Source organism: Pristiophorus japonicus, chromosome X (genome assembly GCF_044704955.1).
Source record: "Pristiophorus japonicus isolate sPriJap1 chromosome X, sPriJap1.hap1, whole genome shotgun sequence".
Taxonomy (NCBI): domain Eukaryota; kingdom Metazoa; phylum Chordata; class Chondrichthyes; family Pristiophoridae; genus Pristiophorus; species Pristiophorus japonicus.
In genome coordinates, this window is record NC_092010.1 from 33,484,654 (window position 1) to 33,499,433 (window position 14,780).

The 14,780-nt window shown below is 47.8% G+C and overlaps 1 protein-coding gene across 5 annotated transcripts in view; it reads right to left on the reverse strand.

Annotated features, from left to right (window-relative positions):
• Positions 1–14,780, reverse strand: part of LOC139240955 (tensin-2-like) — a 344,077-nt gene that overhangs the window by 176,921 nt on the left and 152,376 nt on the right. For all 5 annotated transcript variants that reach the window (XM_070869537.1, XM_070869535.1, XM_070869540.1 and 2 more), the window contains exon 3: positions 4,117–4,154. In XM_070869537.1, the coding sequence (XP_070725638.1) occupies positions 4,117–4,154 (38 nt within the window). The remainder of the gene's footprint in view (positions 1–4,116; positions 4,155–14,780) is intronic.

Sequence of the window (14,780 nt, forward strand, 5' to 3'; positions counted from 1 at the left end):
GGAAGGGCCCAAGCTGCAAACTCTGCAGATTGTGAACACATCTAACTGGACCACCAGGGAGCAGAGTGCCGGGCTGAGCGATCGCGGCACGGACTCACCGTCCAAAGCGGACAAGAAAAGCGGACATTTTTTTTGGAGCAGCCGGCCACCTCCCCTTTAAATTTCGCCCCGCTAGCGGTCAGCCTGAAGCTGTCGCTGTCGTCGCCTGGCACAGCTTCAGGGGGCGATACCTAATTTAAAGTCCGGGGCGCTAATGGGAAGTGCAAATGACCCCAATTTCTCCCCCCTTGTATTTATAAAGCGCCTTTAACGTAGGAAAACGTCCCAAGGCACTTAAGGAATTTTTTTTAGACTTAAACACTCGGCAGTTATAATATATAGCCTCCTAGGCTGACGATGCTTAAATCCAGTACAACATTAAACAGCATCCCAATACAATTTCCTCAATCAAACTCAACTATCCTGATGCCCCCTCGCACCCCCCGTAAAGAATACCTGATAAAACACAATGGCCCTGGAATTACGCTGTGGGAGACGAGCTTAATATGTTCATCTGAAACTCCTCTCTGCTAAAATAATAAAGAGAGAAATGTCAATGAATACATTCAGTGTTAGTACCCTCGTATCCCACCGTGTGACTTTAGAAAGAAAGACTTGCATTTCTACAGCGTCTTTCACGACCACCGGACATCCCAAATCGCTTTCCAGCCAATGAAGTGCTTTTTGAAGTGTGGGCACTGTGGTAATGCAAGAAACGCAGCAGCCAATCTGCGCACAGCAAGCTCCCACAAACAGCAATGTGATAATGAGCGGATAATCTGTTTTAGTGATGTTGATGGAGGGATAAATATTGGCCCCAGGACACCGGGGGAGAACTCCCCTGCTCTTCTTCGAAATAGTGTTGTGGGATCTTTTACATCCACCTGAGAGGGCAGACCGGGCCCCGGTTTAACGTCTCATCTGAAAGACGGCACTGGAGTGTCAGCCTAGATTTTTGTGCTCAAGCATCTGGAGTGGGACCTGAACCCACAACCTTCTGACTCAAAGGCGAGAGTGCTACCCACTGAGCCACAGCTGACAGGTTAGGGCCTGTATTTTTATTCATTCGAATGAATTAGCACAAATCCAGCAGGTGCTAGAACCTTTCAGAACCCACAAGTGAGTGAAGCCTCAATATTTCCTGCCAGATTTCAAGCTATAAAGAGCATTGTACCAGGTTTTTGTAGACATCAGGAAAAAAGGCATTTATTCAATGAGTGATAAATGTTTAGAATAATCTACTAAGGAAAGCAATAGAGGCAAAACATTGAACTACAATTAAAATGTCTTGATGGGAAAGTTAATGTAGCAGAGCGACGAGCTTCACTGGGCCAAATGGCCATTACTCATCTCTGCCTTTTCTCATTCCGAGGCTCGAGGCAAGCTCAGCCCCTGGAATAGACCGCGTTGAAAGTGAAAGAAAGATTTTCATTTCTATAGCGCCTTTCACGACCACCGGACATTCCAAAGCGCTTTACAGCCAATTAAGTACTTTTGGAGTGTAGGCAATGTTGTAATGTGGGAAGCGCGACAGCCAATTTGCACACTGCAAGCTCCCACAAACAGCAATGTGATAATGGCCAGATAATCTGTTTTAGTGGTGTTGATTGAGGGATAAATATTGGCCCCAGGACACCGGGGATAACTCCCCTGCTCTTCTTTGAAATAGTGCCATGGGATCTTTAACATCCACCTTGGTGAACTCTCACTCGTTTCATAGTATCAGAGTGGAACATCAGTTCTTGGATATATGGCTTTGCAGTGTCATGGATACGCACATGTCGGGGGCAGGGCGTACTGAGTGCTGGGAGACATTTGCTTGGTCTGTGGGGCGGAGGGGGCGGGTGTCAGTTCGTCCCAGTGGGGACAAGGACTCTTGTCGACTTTACCCAGTTTGGGCCACCTTTCCTGGAGGCACATTTGTCACAGGCCCTTCACCCCCAACACCCAACCCACCTCCGGGGAACTGACCAACACACGAGGGGGAACAAACCCAGCCAGCTGCCTGAAGCCAATGCAAAGGGAGTACTGTAGTGTTAACCAACAGGATCACTTAAGTTCTTCTTAACCAATGCGTTGGGAAGCACTGTTGGCACGACACCCAATTAGTGACTTCAGTGTCTCCAATCGCATGCTCCTTTATATCAAACAGGGAACATATTCAGCAAAACTACGACAGAGAACATCGAGATAGGCAGGACTCTCGTTTCAAATCTCTTAAAGCATGTGGTCAAAAATAAAAGAAAATCATTTGCATTAGAAACAATTACATAGAGAACATTGGCCCATAAAAATTCTGCCAGGTCTTGACAGGATAGATGCAGGGAGGATGTTTCTCCCTGGGCTGGGGAGTCTAGAACCAGGGGTCACAGTCTCAGAATAAGGGGTCGGCCATTTAGGACTGAGATGAGGAGAAATTTCTTCACTCAGAGGGTGGTGAATCTTTGGAATTCTCTACCCCAGAGGGCTGTGGAGGCTCAGTCGTTGAGTATATTCAAGGCTAAGATCGATAGATTTTTGAATATTAAGGGAATCAAAGGATATGGGAATAGGGCGGGAAAGTGGAGTTGAGGTCGAAGATCAACCATGATCTCATTGAATGGCGGAGCAGGCTTGACGGGCTGAATGGCCAATCCAGCTCCTATTTCTTATGTTCTTTGACGTTGGGCAGCCTGAGACTTAGTGTGAGAGAGAGTTCAGTGGTTTTAAATCTGGTGCTGCCATTGCTAATCGTGCTCCTTCCTTCCTCTGTTGGTGATTAACTGTAGCCCAGCCTGTCAGCTTAGTACAGCTGAGTTCACACAGTTCACAGTCAACACAGCTCCACTTGACGACCTTGCCGTCCATCCCATGACCCTTTGTTCCAACAGACGCCAAACCTTGGCTCAGAGGGAGAAGCTTTATTTTGAATCGTCAATCATGCAAGCAGAGCTCAGTACTCACCTTTGACCTACAGAAGCAGTGAGCATTTGCAGTTCTGTCCAGTTCTGCGTTCCAACTTGACATAAATGGCCATTAAAGAGAAAACCCAGGCCACAGCGGACAATCCAAATACCACAGTATTTGCCAGTCGGACTTTCACATATAAATATACTTGAGAAACATCTTGTGCATCCTGACTACTGTCAGCACATACCATCGAGCGTCTGACTCCATATTTTTTTTAATTCATTCACGGGATGTGGACGTCACTGGCAAGCCAGCATTTATTGCCCTCGAAAAGGTGGTGGTGAGCCGCCTTCTTGAAAAAACTCAGGGCAGTTAAGAGTCAATCACATTGCTGTGGGTCTGAAGTCAACATATAGGCCAAGCCGGGTAAGGGCAGCAGATTTCCTTCCCTGAACGACATTAGTGAACCAGATGGAATTTTATGACAATCCGGTAGTTTCATGGTCACCATGACTGATACTAGTCTTTTATTCCAGATTTGTTTAATTAACTGAATTTAAATTCCCCAATGCCGGGGTGGGATTTGAACTCATGTCTCTGGATCATTATTCCAGACCTCTAATCACGAGTCCAGTAACATAATCACTATGCTGCCTTACCCCAATATGTTGTCCCCGATAACTTAGCAAAGGGGCCACAACCACACCATTACTGCTCTATAGAATCACAGGAGCCGATGACTGAGATGGTCCAGAAAGTCAATACAGGCTAGAGGCGCTTACGCCACAACCTAAATTTTATTCATGTTGTGATAGAACTGTTCATCTTTCAACTTCTGAAGAAACCACTCGCGATTAATTCTAACTGTCAATCTTTACACATTAAAGGGCTCTTTGGTGAAGCAGAGCCCTCTCGGACAGAAAATAAGACCTGGTGGATTGCAAGTACACAGCTCTATAATAAGCCTAGTAGTTACTGGACTAAATGATCATTAAGGAGAAAACAGGGATTAGAATGGTCAATCACAAGTAGCTATGGTTGGTTTTCTTTTAAGGGGTGACGGGAGAGTGAGATAGTTCACCGAGTTACATCAATAAAACCAAGCTTTGGAAGACTTGCCCCGCTCAAGACGCTAACCAGCTAACCGGGTAAGCACATCAAATAAGCTTAAAGCAAGGAGCATCTTACCTTGGGCTCACATTTCTTGTGACTTGCTAACTTGCACACTGGAGGAGAGGGAAAGAAAAGCAAACATAAGGTCAATATTCAAGAAAGTCCAGCTGTATCGCTTGATAAGATTGCAGACGCCTCGACTGTCGGGCATGTTCCCAAGCTTTTCTGATGTCCTGATGTTATGCTAGCAATTCCGATCAACTTGGCAGCAAACTAAAGTCCTGCACTGCATTACCAACACAACAGAAGAATGTGGCCGGGCTGCTTTCCAACCACTTTAGCAGATTGGATGTGGTCTCGGGAGAGATTGATGAGACTCCATGGATTTCCAGATGTGCCTGCACTTACATGCGTCATTGCAATGTCTTCTGCTGTGGGTACTTTTGCCAAAATGCTACAAAAGCAAGGTTCATTTTAATGGTACTTGACACGGGCACCGTGCACCACCCACAGCGTTCCTCAGCTAAAGTGATGCCGTAGAGTTTATATCCTGTGCTCCACAGCATGAAATGATGGGGAAACTGTTGAGGATCTTCCATGAAGAGCGAATCTTTTTAAATATGTGGATTATTAGATGACGCAGTGGCAAACAGCAATTGAATTCGGTCATGCCAGAGCATTTAGCTGCGAATGGGAGATGGTAACAGGGAAGGTGGCAAGTGGAAGAGCGAGAGACAAGAGACTTTAGTCGTGTAGTGTCAGGAGGAACAGGATTGCCCAGAGGGAGCGTCATTCAGGTGTCTCACTGATGGGATATCTCAGCCCCAAGTGGTGCCACACACTCAGGACTCTCACTGCTGGAGTATCATTGAGAAGTACTCTCACTCACGCAGGAGCTTCACGATCTTGTCCAGACAGCTCGTCACTTGTGGCTCACGAATAGACTGGAATGTTATTCAGAATGCCACCTTGACCAAACAGAGTGACTCATGAGACACACGAATGGGTGTTTGATTCAAGAGCATCGCTTAGAAAGCCTGAAGCGTTCGTTTGATACATGGACATACATTGCCACGCCGACACACTGCTGCTGGGCTACTTGTGAACGTGGCAGCCCACTAGAATTTTCCGCTGCAAGGTCCAAAGTCAGCTGCGTGAGGCTACAAAATACAAATGAATGGGGCTGGCTCAATCTCTCCTGCTCTGCTTTGTGTTAGAACTAAATCACCATTCTTGTGAGTGTGGGCAGAATTAGGGGGCAGGGAGGTGGGGGTGGAATATCATAGTCCCTGCTTTCGGATTTGTCGCAACTTAGATTTGCGAACCCTTACTCTCAATCACCATCCAGGACAAAGCAGCCCGCTTGATCGGCACCCCTTAAACATTCACTCCCTCCACCACCGGCGCACCGTGGCTGCAGTGTGTACCATCGACAAGATGCACTGCAGCAACTCGCCAAGGCTTCTTCAGCAGCACCTCCCAAATCCACGACCTCTACCGCCTAGAAGGACAAGGGCAGCAGGCACATGGGAACACCACCACCTCCATGTTCCCCTCCGAGCCACACACCATCCCGACTTGGAAATATATCGGCCGTTCCTTCATCGTCGCTGGGTCACAATCCTGGAACTCCCTCCCTAACAGCACTGTGGGAGCACCTTCACCACACGGACTGCAGCGGTTCAAGAAGGTGGCTCACCACCACCTTCTCAAGGGCCATTAGGGATGGGCAATAAATGCTGGCCTTACCAGCGAAGCCCACATCCCATGAAGGAATTTAAAAAAAATTACTCTTCAAAAAATTGAAGCGAATGGGGAAAAAAAAGTTGTTTCTTTTTCTAAATGGCTCACTGAAAACAAAAACAACAAACAAACCTTCCTGTTATTTCAGTACTACAAAGAAAAGACCTCGCACCCCGAACACAGGCTGTTTCTCTGCTTAAAACCACTGAGGTCCTGAAGAATGCAAGGGCATTAACTTGAGAAACAAAGAATGTTGTGGGTTCAAGTTCCACTCCAGGGACTTGAGCACGTAAATCTAGGCTGACACTCCAGTGCAGGACTGAGGGAGTGCTGCACTGTTGGAGGTGCCGTCCTTCAGATGAGACGTTAAACCGAGGCCCCGTCTATTCTCACAAGAACATAAGAAATAGGAACTGGAGTAGGCCAGTTGACCCTTCAAGCCTATTTAACATAATCATGGCTGATCTTCTACCTCAACTCCACTTTCCTGCACTATCTCCACATGCCTTAATTCCCCAAAATCTATCGATCTCTGTCTTGAATATACTCAATTACTGAGTATCCACATCTCTCTGGGGTAGAGAATTCCAAAGATTCACCACCCTTTGAGTGAAGAAATTTCTCCTCAACTCAGTCCTAAATGATTGAACCCTTATTCTGAGACTGTGACCCCTGGTTCTGGACTCCCCTGCCAGGGGAAACATCCTCCCTGCATCTACCCTGTCAATCCCCTTAAGAATTGTATATGTTTCAATTACATCACCTTTCATTCTTCTAAACGCTAGGGAATATAGGCCTAGTCTACTCAATCTCTCCTCATAGGGTAATCCCCCCATTCCAGGAATCAGTCTGGTGAACCTTCGTTGCATTCCCTCAGAGGCAAGTATGTCTTTCCTTAGGTAAGGAGACCAAAACTGTACACAGTACTCCAGTTGTGGCCTCACCAATGCCCTGTATTCTTTCAGTAAGAATCTTTACCCTGAAAGCCTCCCTGAAATAGTGCAACATCCCCACTGACACCTGGGAGTCCCTGGTCAAAGACCGCCCTAAGTGGAGGAAGTGCATCCGGGAGGGCGCTGAGCACCTCGAGTCTCGTCGCCGAGAGCATGCAGAAATCAAGTGTAGGTAGCGGAAAGAGCGTGCAGGAAACCTGTCCCACCCATCCCTTCCCTCAACGACTATCTGTCCCACCTGTGACAGGGACTGTGGTTCTCACATTGGACTGTTCAGCCACCTAAGGACTCATTCTTAAGAGTGGAAGCAAGTCTTCCTCGATTCCGAGGGACTGCCTATGATGATGATGATGATGATATACTCTAATCCATTTGTAACAAAAGCAAACATACCATTTGCTTTCCTAATTGCTTGCTGTGGATGTAAAAGGTTCCATGGCACTATTTTGATGAAGAGCAGGGGAGTTATCCCCGGTGTCCTGGCCAATATTTATCCCTAATCAACATCACTGAAACAGATTATCTGGTCATTATCTCATTGCTGTTTGTGGGAGCTTGCTGTGTGCAAACTGACTGCTGCATTTCGTACATTACAACAGTGACTACACTTCAGAAGTACGTCATTGGCTGTAAAGCGCTTTGGGACATCCGGTGGTCGTGAAAGATACTATATAAATGCAAGTTTTTCTCTTTTTTAATGGACGGAGATCGGGCCAGCGCGGGGGTGCCCGATGCTGTAGTTCGAATGTGTTGTGCTCTGAAATGTTAGGACGTGGATTCAAGCTCACCACTCTGTGAGATCCCAACCTTGGCTGTGCAGGTGAGTCAAGTGCCGGCCCGATGTGTCAACACAGAAAGGGAGGGAAAGGTCAGGAGAGGCACACTCTTTGTGTTGGTCAGCTCAAGGCCAGCAATGGGAGAGGCTTTGCCTGGCCCTCTCAGCTAGGATTGGGGTGTAGCCCTTCTGACCAGAGAGAGGGGTAGAGGTCAAATAGATGAATAAATCCCAACTTTGCAATACTACAACAACAACTTGCATTTATATATCGCCTTTAACATAGTAAAATGTCCCAAGCCACTTCACAGCAGCATTATAAGACAAAAAAAATTGATACTGAGCCACATAGGGAGATATTAGGGCAGGTGACCAAAAGCTTGGTCAAAGAGGTATGTTTTAAGGAGAGTCTTAAAGGAAGAAAGAGAGTTAGAGAGGCGGAGAGGTTTACGCAGGGAGTTCCAGAGCTTGGGACCGAGGCAATAGAAGGCACGGCCACCGATGGTGGAGCGATTATAATCAGGGATGCTCAAGAGGGTAGAATTAGAGGAACGCAGACATCTTGGGGGGTTGTGGGACTGGAGGAGATTACAGAGATAGGGAGGGGCGAGGCCATGGAGAGATTTGTAAACAAGGATGAGAATTTTGAAATCGAGGCGTTGCTGGATCGGGAGCCAATGTAGGTCAGCGAGCACAGGGGTGATGGGTGAGCGGGACTTGGTGCGAGTTAGGACACGGGCAGCCGAGTTTTGGATCACCTCAAGTTTACGTAGTGTAGAATGTGGGAGGCCAGCCAGGAATGCGTTGGAATGGTCAAGTCTGGAGGTAACAAAGGTTGGATGAAGGTTTCAGCAGCAGATGAGTTGAGGCAGGGGCGGAGACGTGCGACGTTACGGTGGTGGAAATAGGCGGTTTTAGTTATGCTGCGGATATGTGGTCAGAAGCTCATTTCAGGGTCAAATATGACACCTCGGTTGTGAACAGTGTGATTCAGCCTCAGACAGAAGTTGGGGAGAGGGCTGGAGTCAGTTGCTTGGGAACAGAGTTTGTGGCGGAGGCTGAAAACAATGGCTTCGGCCTTCCCAATGCTAAAACAAAAATGCAAAAATGGAGGCCTAGCCAGCAAAACTAGCTAATGTTTGGAGTAATATGCATCAAAAAGGTTAAAAAAAAATAAACAATTAAAAAAAAACTTCTCTTCTTCCTATGGGGCCTATTTCAGGCCCCGAGCAGTTCACTGTGGCGAATGTTTAGGGGTGAGGCTTGTGCTAAAGACGGAGCCTCGCTCAAAGCCGTCACAATTTGGGCTGCACCCGTTTCACATAGAATTGGTATATTTTAACGAGCCTACTGTCAGGCGCTCAAATTTCAGGCCTCCGTTGGCATGGAGCCTCTCTAAATTTACCCGAAAGAGTAAAACTGATCCCGGTCCTGGAGAGGCACAGCCAGGGACCCTGGAAACATAGGGCCCAAGTTTCCACATGATAAAAAACGGGCGCCCCTCCGAGCTGGGTGCCCGTTTTTCGCGCCTAAAACGGCGCCGGAAAAAAAACTCGCGATTCTGGAGCGTTCTGCAGCTCCTTGTCTGCGCCGCCCAGGGGGGCGGAGCCTACACTCGCGCCGATTTTGTAAGTGGGAGGGGGCGGGTACTATTTAAATTAGTTTTTTTCCTGCCGGCAACGCTGCGCGTGCGCGTTGGAGCGTTCGCGCATGCTCAGTGTGAAAAAAACATTGGCACTCGGCCATTTTTGTAGTTCTTTGTAGCTGTTTAATTTTTGAACATTTTTTAATAAAAGCACATTGCCATCAGCACATCAGCACTTGCAGCCTTCTCACTGTCTCCTCCTCCCCCCCCCCTCCCCTCCACGGGAACAAAGCGGCTGTTTAATTTCCCCCCCCTCCCCTCCGCGGGAACAAAACGGCTGTTTAATTTCCCCCCCCTCCCCTCCGCGGGAACAAAGCGGCTGTTTAATTCCCCCCCTCCCCTCCGCGGGAACAAAGCGGCTGTTTAATTCCCCCCCTCCCCTCCACGGGAACAAAGCGGCTGTTTAATTTCCCCCCCCTCCCCTCCGCGGGAACAAAACGGCTGTTTAATTTCCCCCCCCTCCCCTCCGCGGGAACAAAACGGCTGTTTCCTTCTCCCCGCGGGAACGAACGCCTGCAGAATTCTCCGTGCCTGAAGCACTTTCACACAGGTAGGAAGATGGTTTATTTAATCTTTTCTTTGCTTATAAATGTTTATTCAGGTTGGATTTATTTGTATAATATTTGTAGAAGTATAAATAAGGATTTATTGTAGAATTTAATGAGTTCTCTCCCCCCCCACCTCGTTCTGGACGCCTAATTTGTAACCTGCGCCTGATTTTTTTAATGTGTAGAACAGGTTTTTTCAGTTCTACAAAAATCTTCACTTGCTCCATTCTACTTTAGTTTGGAGTACGTTTTCACTGTGGAAACTTTCAAATCAGGCGTCAGTCGCCGGACACGCCCCCTTTTGAAGAAAAAATTCTGTTCCAAAGTAGAACTGTTCTACCTGACTAGAACTGCAGAAAAAAAAATGTGGAGAATTGCGATTTCTAAGATAGTCCGTTCTCCACCAGTTGCTCCTAAAAATCAGGCGCAAATCATGTGGAAACTTGGGCCCATTGTGTGGTGATTTAGAAGGAATACAAGAGGGTGACTGTTTTCACACTGGAGAACAAGACTAACTGGCCACATTCAAGCCAAGCAAAATTAGCCTTTAAAACCAAGGTAAAGTATAATTTATACACCATTTACAGTATGGAAATGTGCTGTAGATTGGTCATTAGTTCTGCGGCGTATCATAAATCATCTGTGGGAGGAGTTGCTGATTATTTCTGACATTCCACTTCAGCTGGCACTCTTAATGTGGCTAGTGAGTCCAAACTCTATTAAAGGTCATTTTATTGAATTTCCTTTCTTTATGTGCCAATCCTATTGTGTATTTACAGTGGGTCATTAATTAGAATTTTGCTTCACTCTGTGCGCCAGAACTCCCGTCAGCCTCTGGCCTGTGTGCTGGGTTGAGCACTGGGTTTATTGGGAAGTTTTCGGCCCCACCACTACTTCCGTTCCCCAGCCACCGACTTCATCCCCCTCCCCGGCAACTGTCTGAGGCTGACCCAGACCGCTCGCAACCTTGGTGTCATATTTGACCCTGAGCTGGGCTTCCGACCACATATCCGCTCCATCACCAAGACTGCTGACTCCCACCCCCGTAACATCGCTTGACTCTGCCCCTTGCCTCAGCTCATCCGCTGCTGAAATCCTCATCCGTGCCTTTGTTACCTCTAGACTTGACTATTGCAACGCACTCCTGGCTGGTCACCCACATTCTACCCGACGTAAACTAGAGGTGATCCAAAACTCGCCCATGTCCTAACTCGCACCAAGTCCCGCTCATCCATCACCCCTGTGCTCGCTGACCTACATTAGCTTCCATAAAAACATAAGAAATAGGAGCAGGAGTAGGCCATTTGGCCCCTTGAGCCTGCTCCGCCATTTAATAAGATCATGGCTGATCTGATCTTAGGCTCAGCTCCACTTTCCTGCCCGCTCCCCATAACCCTTCACTCCCTTATCGTTCAAAAATCTGTCTATCTCCGCCTTAAATATATTCAATGACCCAGTTAAGCAACGCCTCAATTTTAAAATTCTCATCCTTTTCAAATCCCTCCATGGCCTCGTCCCTCCCTATCTCTGTAACCTCCTCCAGCCCCACAACCCCCCCCCCCCCCCCCCCCACCGAGATGTCTGCGCTCCTCTAATTCTGGCCTCTCGCGCATCCCTGATTATAATCGCCCCACCATTGGTGGCTGTACCTTCACTTGCCTGGGCCCCAAGCTCTGGAACTCCCTCCCTAAACCTCTCCGCCTCTCTCTCCTCTTTTCAGACGCTCCTGTTACAGGACCCCTGGTTCTAGACTCCCCAGCCAGGGGAAACATCCTCCTTAACCTAGCAGCTGTGATTCAGCATAACCCATTGGCTAAGCAACTATTTAACGATTTAACATGTGGCAAACATGCCATGCACTGGTGGACAGGTAGTAATGGTGCGGTCCATCATGCTGGAGACTGCAGATACACAAACACGCTTGATTGGCAATCTGCAAGTACCCGCCCAGCTTCCACTCATTGGCTACATCTCACCGCTTCAACCCATGTATCAGGTTCACACAGTTAAATGAGTGGGTGAGGAGCATTTACTGGAATGAAAGATATTTCCCGGTCGAAGTTACAGTCAGGGAATTTCCAATTCATTTCGTAATTTTTCTTTAAAGAACTAGCCCGTTTAACTATCAGTGGCGTGTCATATGATTTATTTCATTTCAACAGGATCACAGTGCTCATTTACCTTGTTCCGCAGCTCACAAATAGAAAGAAAACAGTGTCTGCTGGAAATACGACACTTAAAACAGCAAGTGATCAGGAAGGCCAATGGAATCTTGGCCTTTATTGAAAAGGGGATGCAGTATAAAAGCAGGGAAGTCTTGCTACAGTTATACAGGATATTGGTGAGGCCACACCTGGAATACTGCGTGCAGTTTTGGTTTTCATATTTACGAAAGGATATACTTGCTTTGGAAGCAGTTGAGAAGGTTCACTGGGTTGATTCTGGAGATGAGGGGATTGACTTATGAGGAAAGGTTGAGTAGGTTGAGCCTCGACTCATTGGAATTCAGAAGAATGAGAGGCGATCTTATGGAAACGTAAAAGATTATGAGGGGGCTTGACAAGGTGGATGCAGAGAAGATGTTTCCACTGATGGGGGAGACTAGAACTAGGGGGCATGATCTTAGAATAAGGAGCTGTCCATTTAAAACAGAGATGAGGAGAAATTTCTTCTCTGAGGGTTGTAAATCTGTGGAATTTGGTGCCTCAGAGAGCTGTGGAAGCTGGGACATTGAATAAATTTAAGACAGAGCTAGACAGATTTTGGAGCGATAAGGGAGTAAAGGGTTATGGGGAGCGGGCGGGGAAGTGGAGCTGAGTCCATGATCAGATCAGCCGTGATCTTATTGAATGGCGGAGCAGGCTCGAGGGCCGTATGGCCTACTCCTGCTCCTATTTCTTATGTTCTTTTGTTCTTAAACAGCTAATGCCGGCCTGTACAGCAGGCTAGTCAGCACCAGAAAGAGAGAGATTGGGTCAAGAGAGTGACATTCTGAGCACGCACCAGACTCAAACCATTACCGTCGCTTTAGGCTCCTGCTGGTGTCATCATCATCATCATCATAGGCAGTCCCTCGGAGTCGAGGATGACTTGCTTCCACTCTAAAAGTGAGTTCTCAGGTGACTGAGGAGTCCAATACGGGAATTACAGTCTCTGTCACAGGTGGTATAGACAGTGGTTGAAGGAAAGGGTGGGTGGGGAGTCTGGCTTGATGCACACCCCTTCCGCTGCCTGTGCTTGTTTTCTGCATGTTCTCGGCGATGGGACTCGAGGTGCTCAGCACCCTCCCGGATGCACTTCCTCCATTTTGGGCAGTTTTGGGTCAGGGATTCCCAGGAGTCGGTGGGAATGTTGCACTTTGTCAAGGAGGCTTTGAGGATGTCCTTGAAGCATTTCCTCTGCCCACCTGGGGCTCGCTTGCCATGTAGGAGTTCAGAGTAGAGCGCTTGCTTTGTCGGGCATGCGGACGATGTGGCCTGCCCAGCGGACTGATCGAGCGTGGTCAGTGCCTCGATACTGGGGATATTGGCCTGAGCGAGAATACTGACGTTGGTGCATCTGTCCTGCCAATGGATTTGTAGGATCTTGCGGAGGCAGCGCTCGTGGTATTTCTCCAATGCTTTGAGGTGTCTGCTGTATATAGTCCACATTTCTGAGCCATATAGGATGACGGGTATCACTACTGCCCTGTAGACCATAAGCTTTGTGCCAGATTTGAGGTCCTGGTCTTCAAACACTCTCTTCTTCAGGCGACCGAAGGCTGCACTGATGCACTAGAGGCGGTGTTGGACCTCGTCGTCAATGTCTGCTCTTGCTGATAGTAGGCTCCCGAGGTATGGAAAATGGTCCACGTTGTCCAGTGCCTCGTCGTGGATTTTGATAAGCGGGGAGGCAGTGCTGTGTGGCGGGGGCAGGTTGGTAGAGGACCTTTGTCTTACGGATGTTTAGCGTAAGGCTCATGCTCTCGTACGCTTCAGTGAAAGTGCTGACGATGGCTTGGAGCTCGGCCTCCCAAATGTGCACAGACGCAAGCATCGTTTGTGTACTGTAGTTCGATGACAGAGGATGGGACGACCTTGGATCTGGCCTGGAGACGGCGGAGGTTGAACAGATTCCTATCTGTTCTATAATTTAGCTCTACTCCGGAGGGGAGCTTGCTGAGAGTGGGATGTAGCATTGCAGCAAGGAAGATCGAAAAGAGTGTTGGTGCGATGACGCAGCCCTACTTGACCCCAGTTCGGATGTGGGTTGGGCCTGTGATGTATTCATTGGTCAGGATCACGGCCTGCACGTCACCGTGGAGCAGACGGAAGATGGTGACAAACTTTTGAGGACAGCCGAAACGGAGGAGGAATCCTCCGTGATACAAGCACCTGCTGGTGTCCCCCCCTTCTCAGTGATACATGCTCCATCTTACATGGTACCATCTCTATAACTTTCTCACACTTGACAGCACTTCAGTAAATATATTTTCCACTTGGGTGCAAGAGCGTAATAAATATCACAATAAACTGTGTTGATCAGCATTGAGATGCTGTGGGTTGGAGCGACAGATTGCCAATTTTCTGAAAGCTGGGCGGGCTCTTGAAACCAGATGTCATTCCCCGTTATCATGTTTTAGTTATTTCAGGAGCTGGCCTATTGCTCTCCGATACTTGGTGCTATGCTGTAGTGTCACCCCCATCTCCATATCTGGAGGTCTTCTCAAAATCCTGAAACCCCAGCCTTTCAAATAAGGGGCAAGAATAAAATCCCGATTCGCAGAATGCAATAAATATATGAGGAAATAAGGAGAAACTGTTCCCACTCGCGGTGAGTTGTAGTAGTCTGGACTGCGTTGCCTGAAAGGGTGGTGAAAGCAGGTTCAATAGTGACTTTCAAAATGGAATTGGATAAATATGTGAAAAGGAAAAGTTTGCAGGGCTCTGGGGAAAGAGCATGGAGAGTGGAATTAATTGGTGCCAGCGCAGGCACAGGCTGAATGGCCTCCTTCTGTGCTGTATCATTCTATGATTATGTTGTTTTAATGACGTATGGAGCAATAGCGTATGCCAAGAGCCCATGACCTCCCTGCA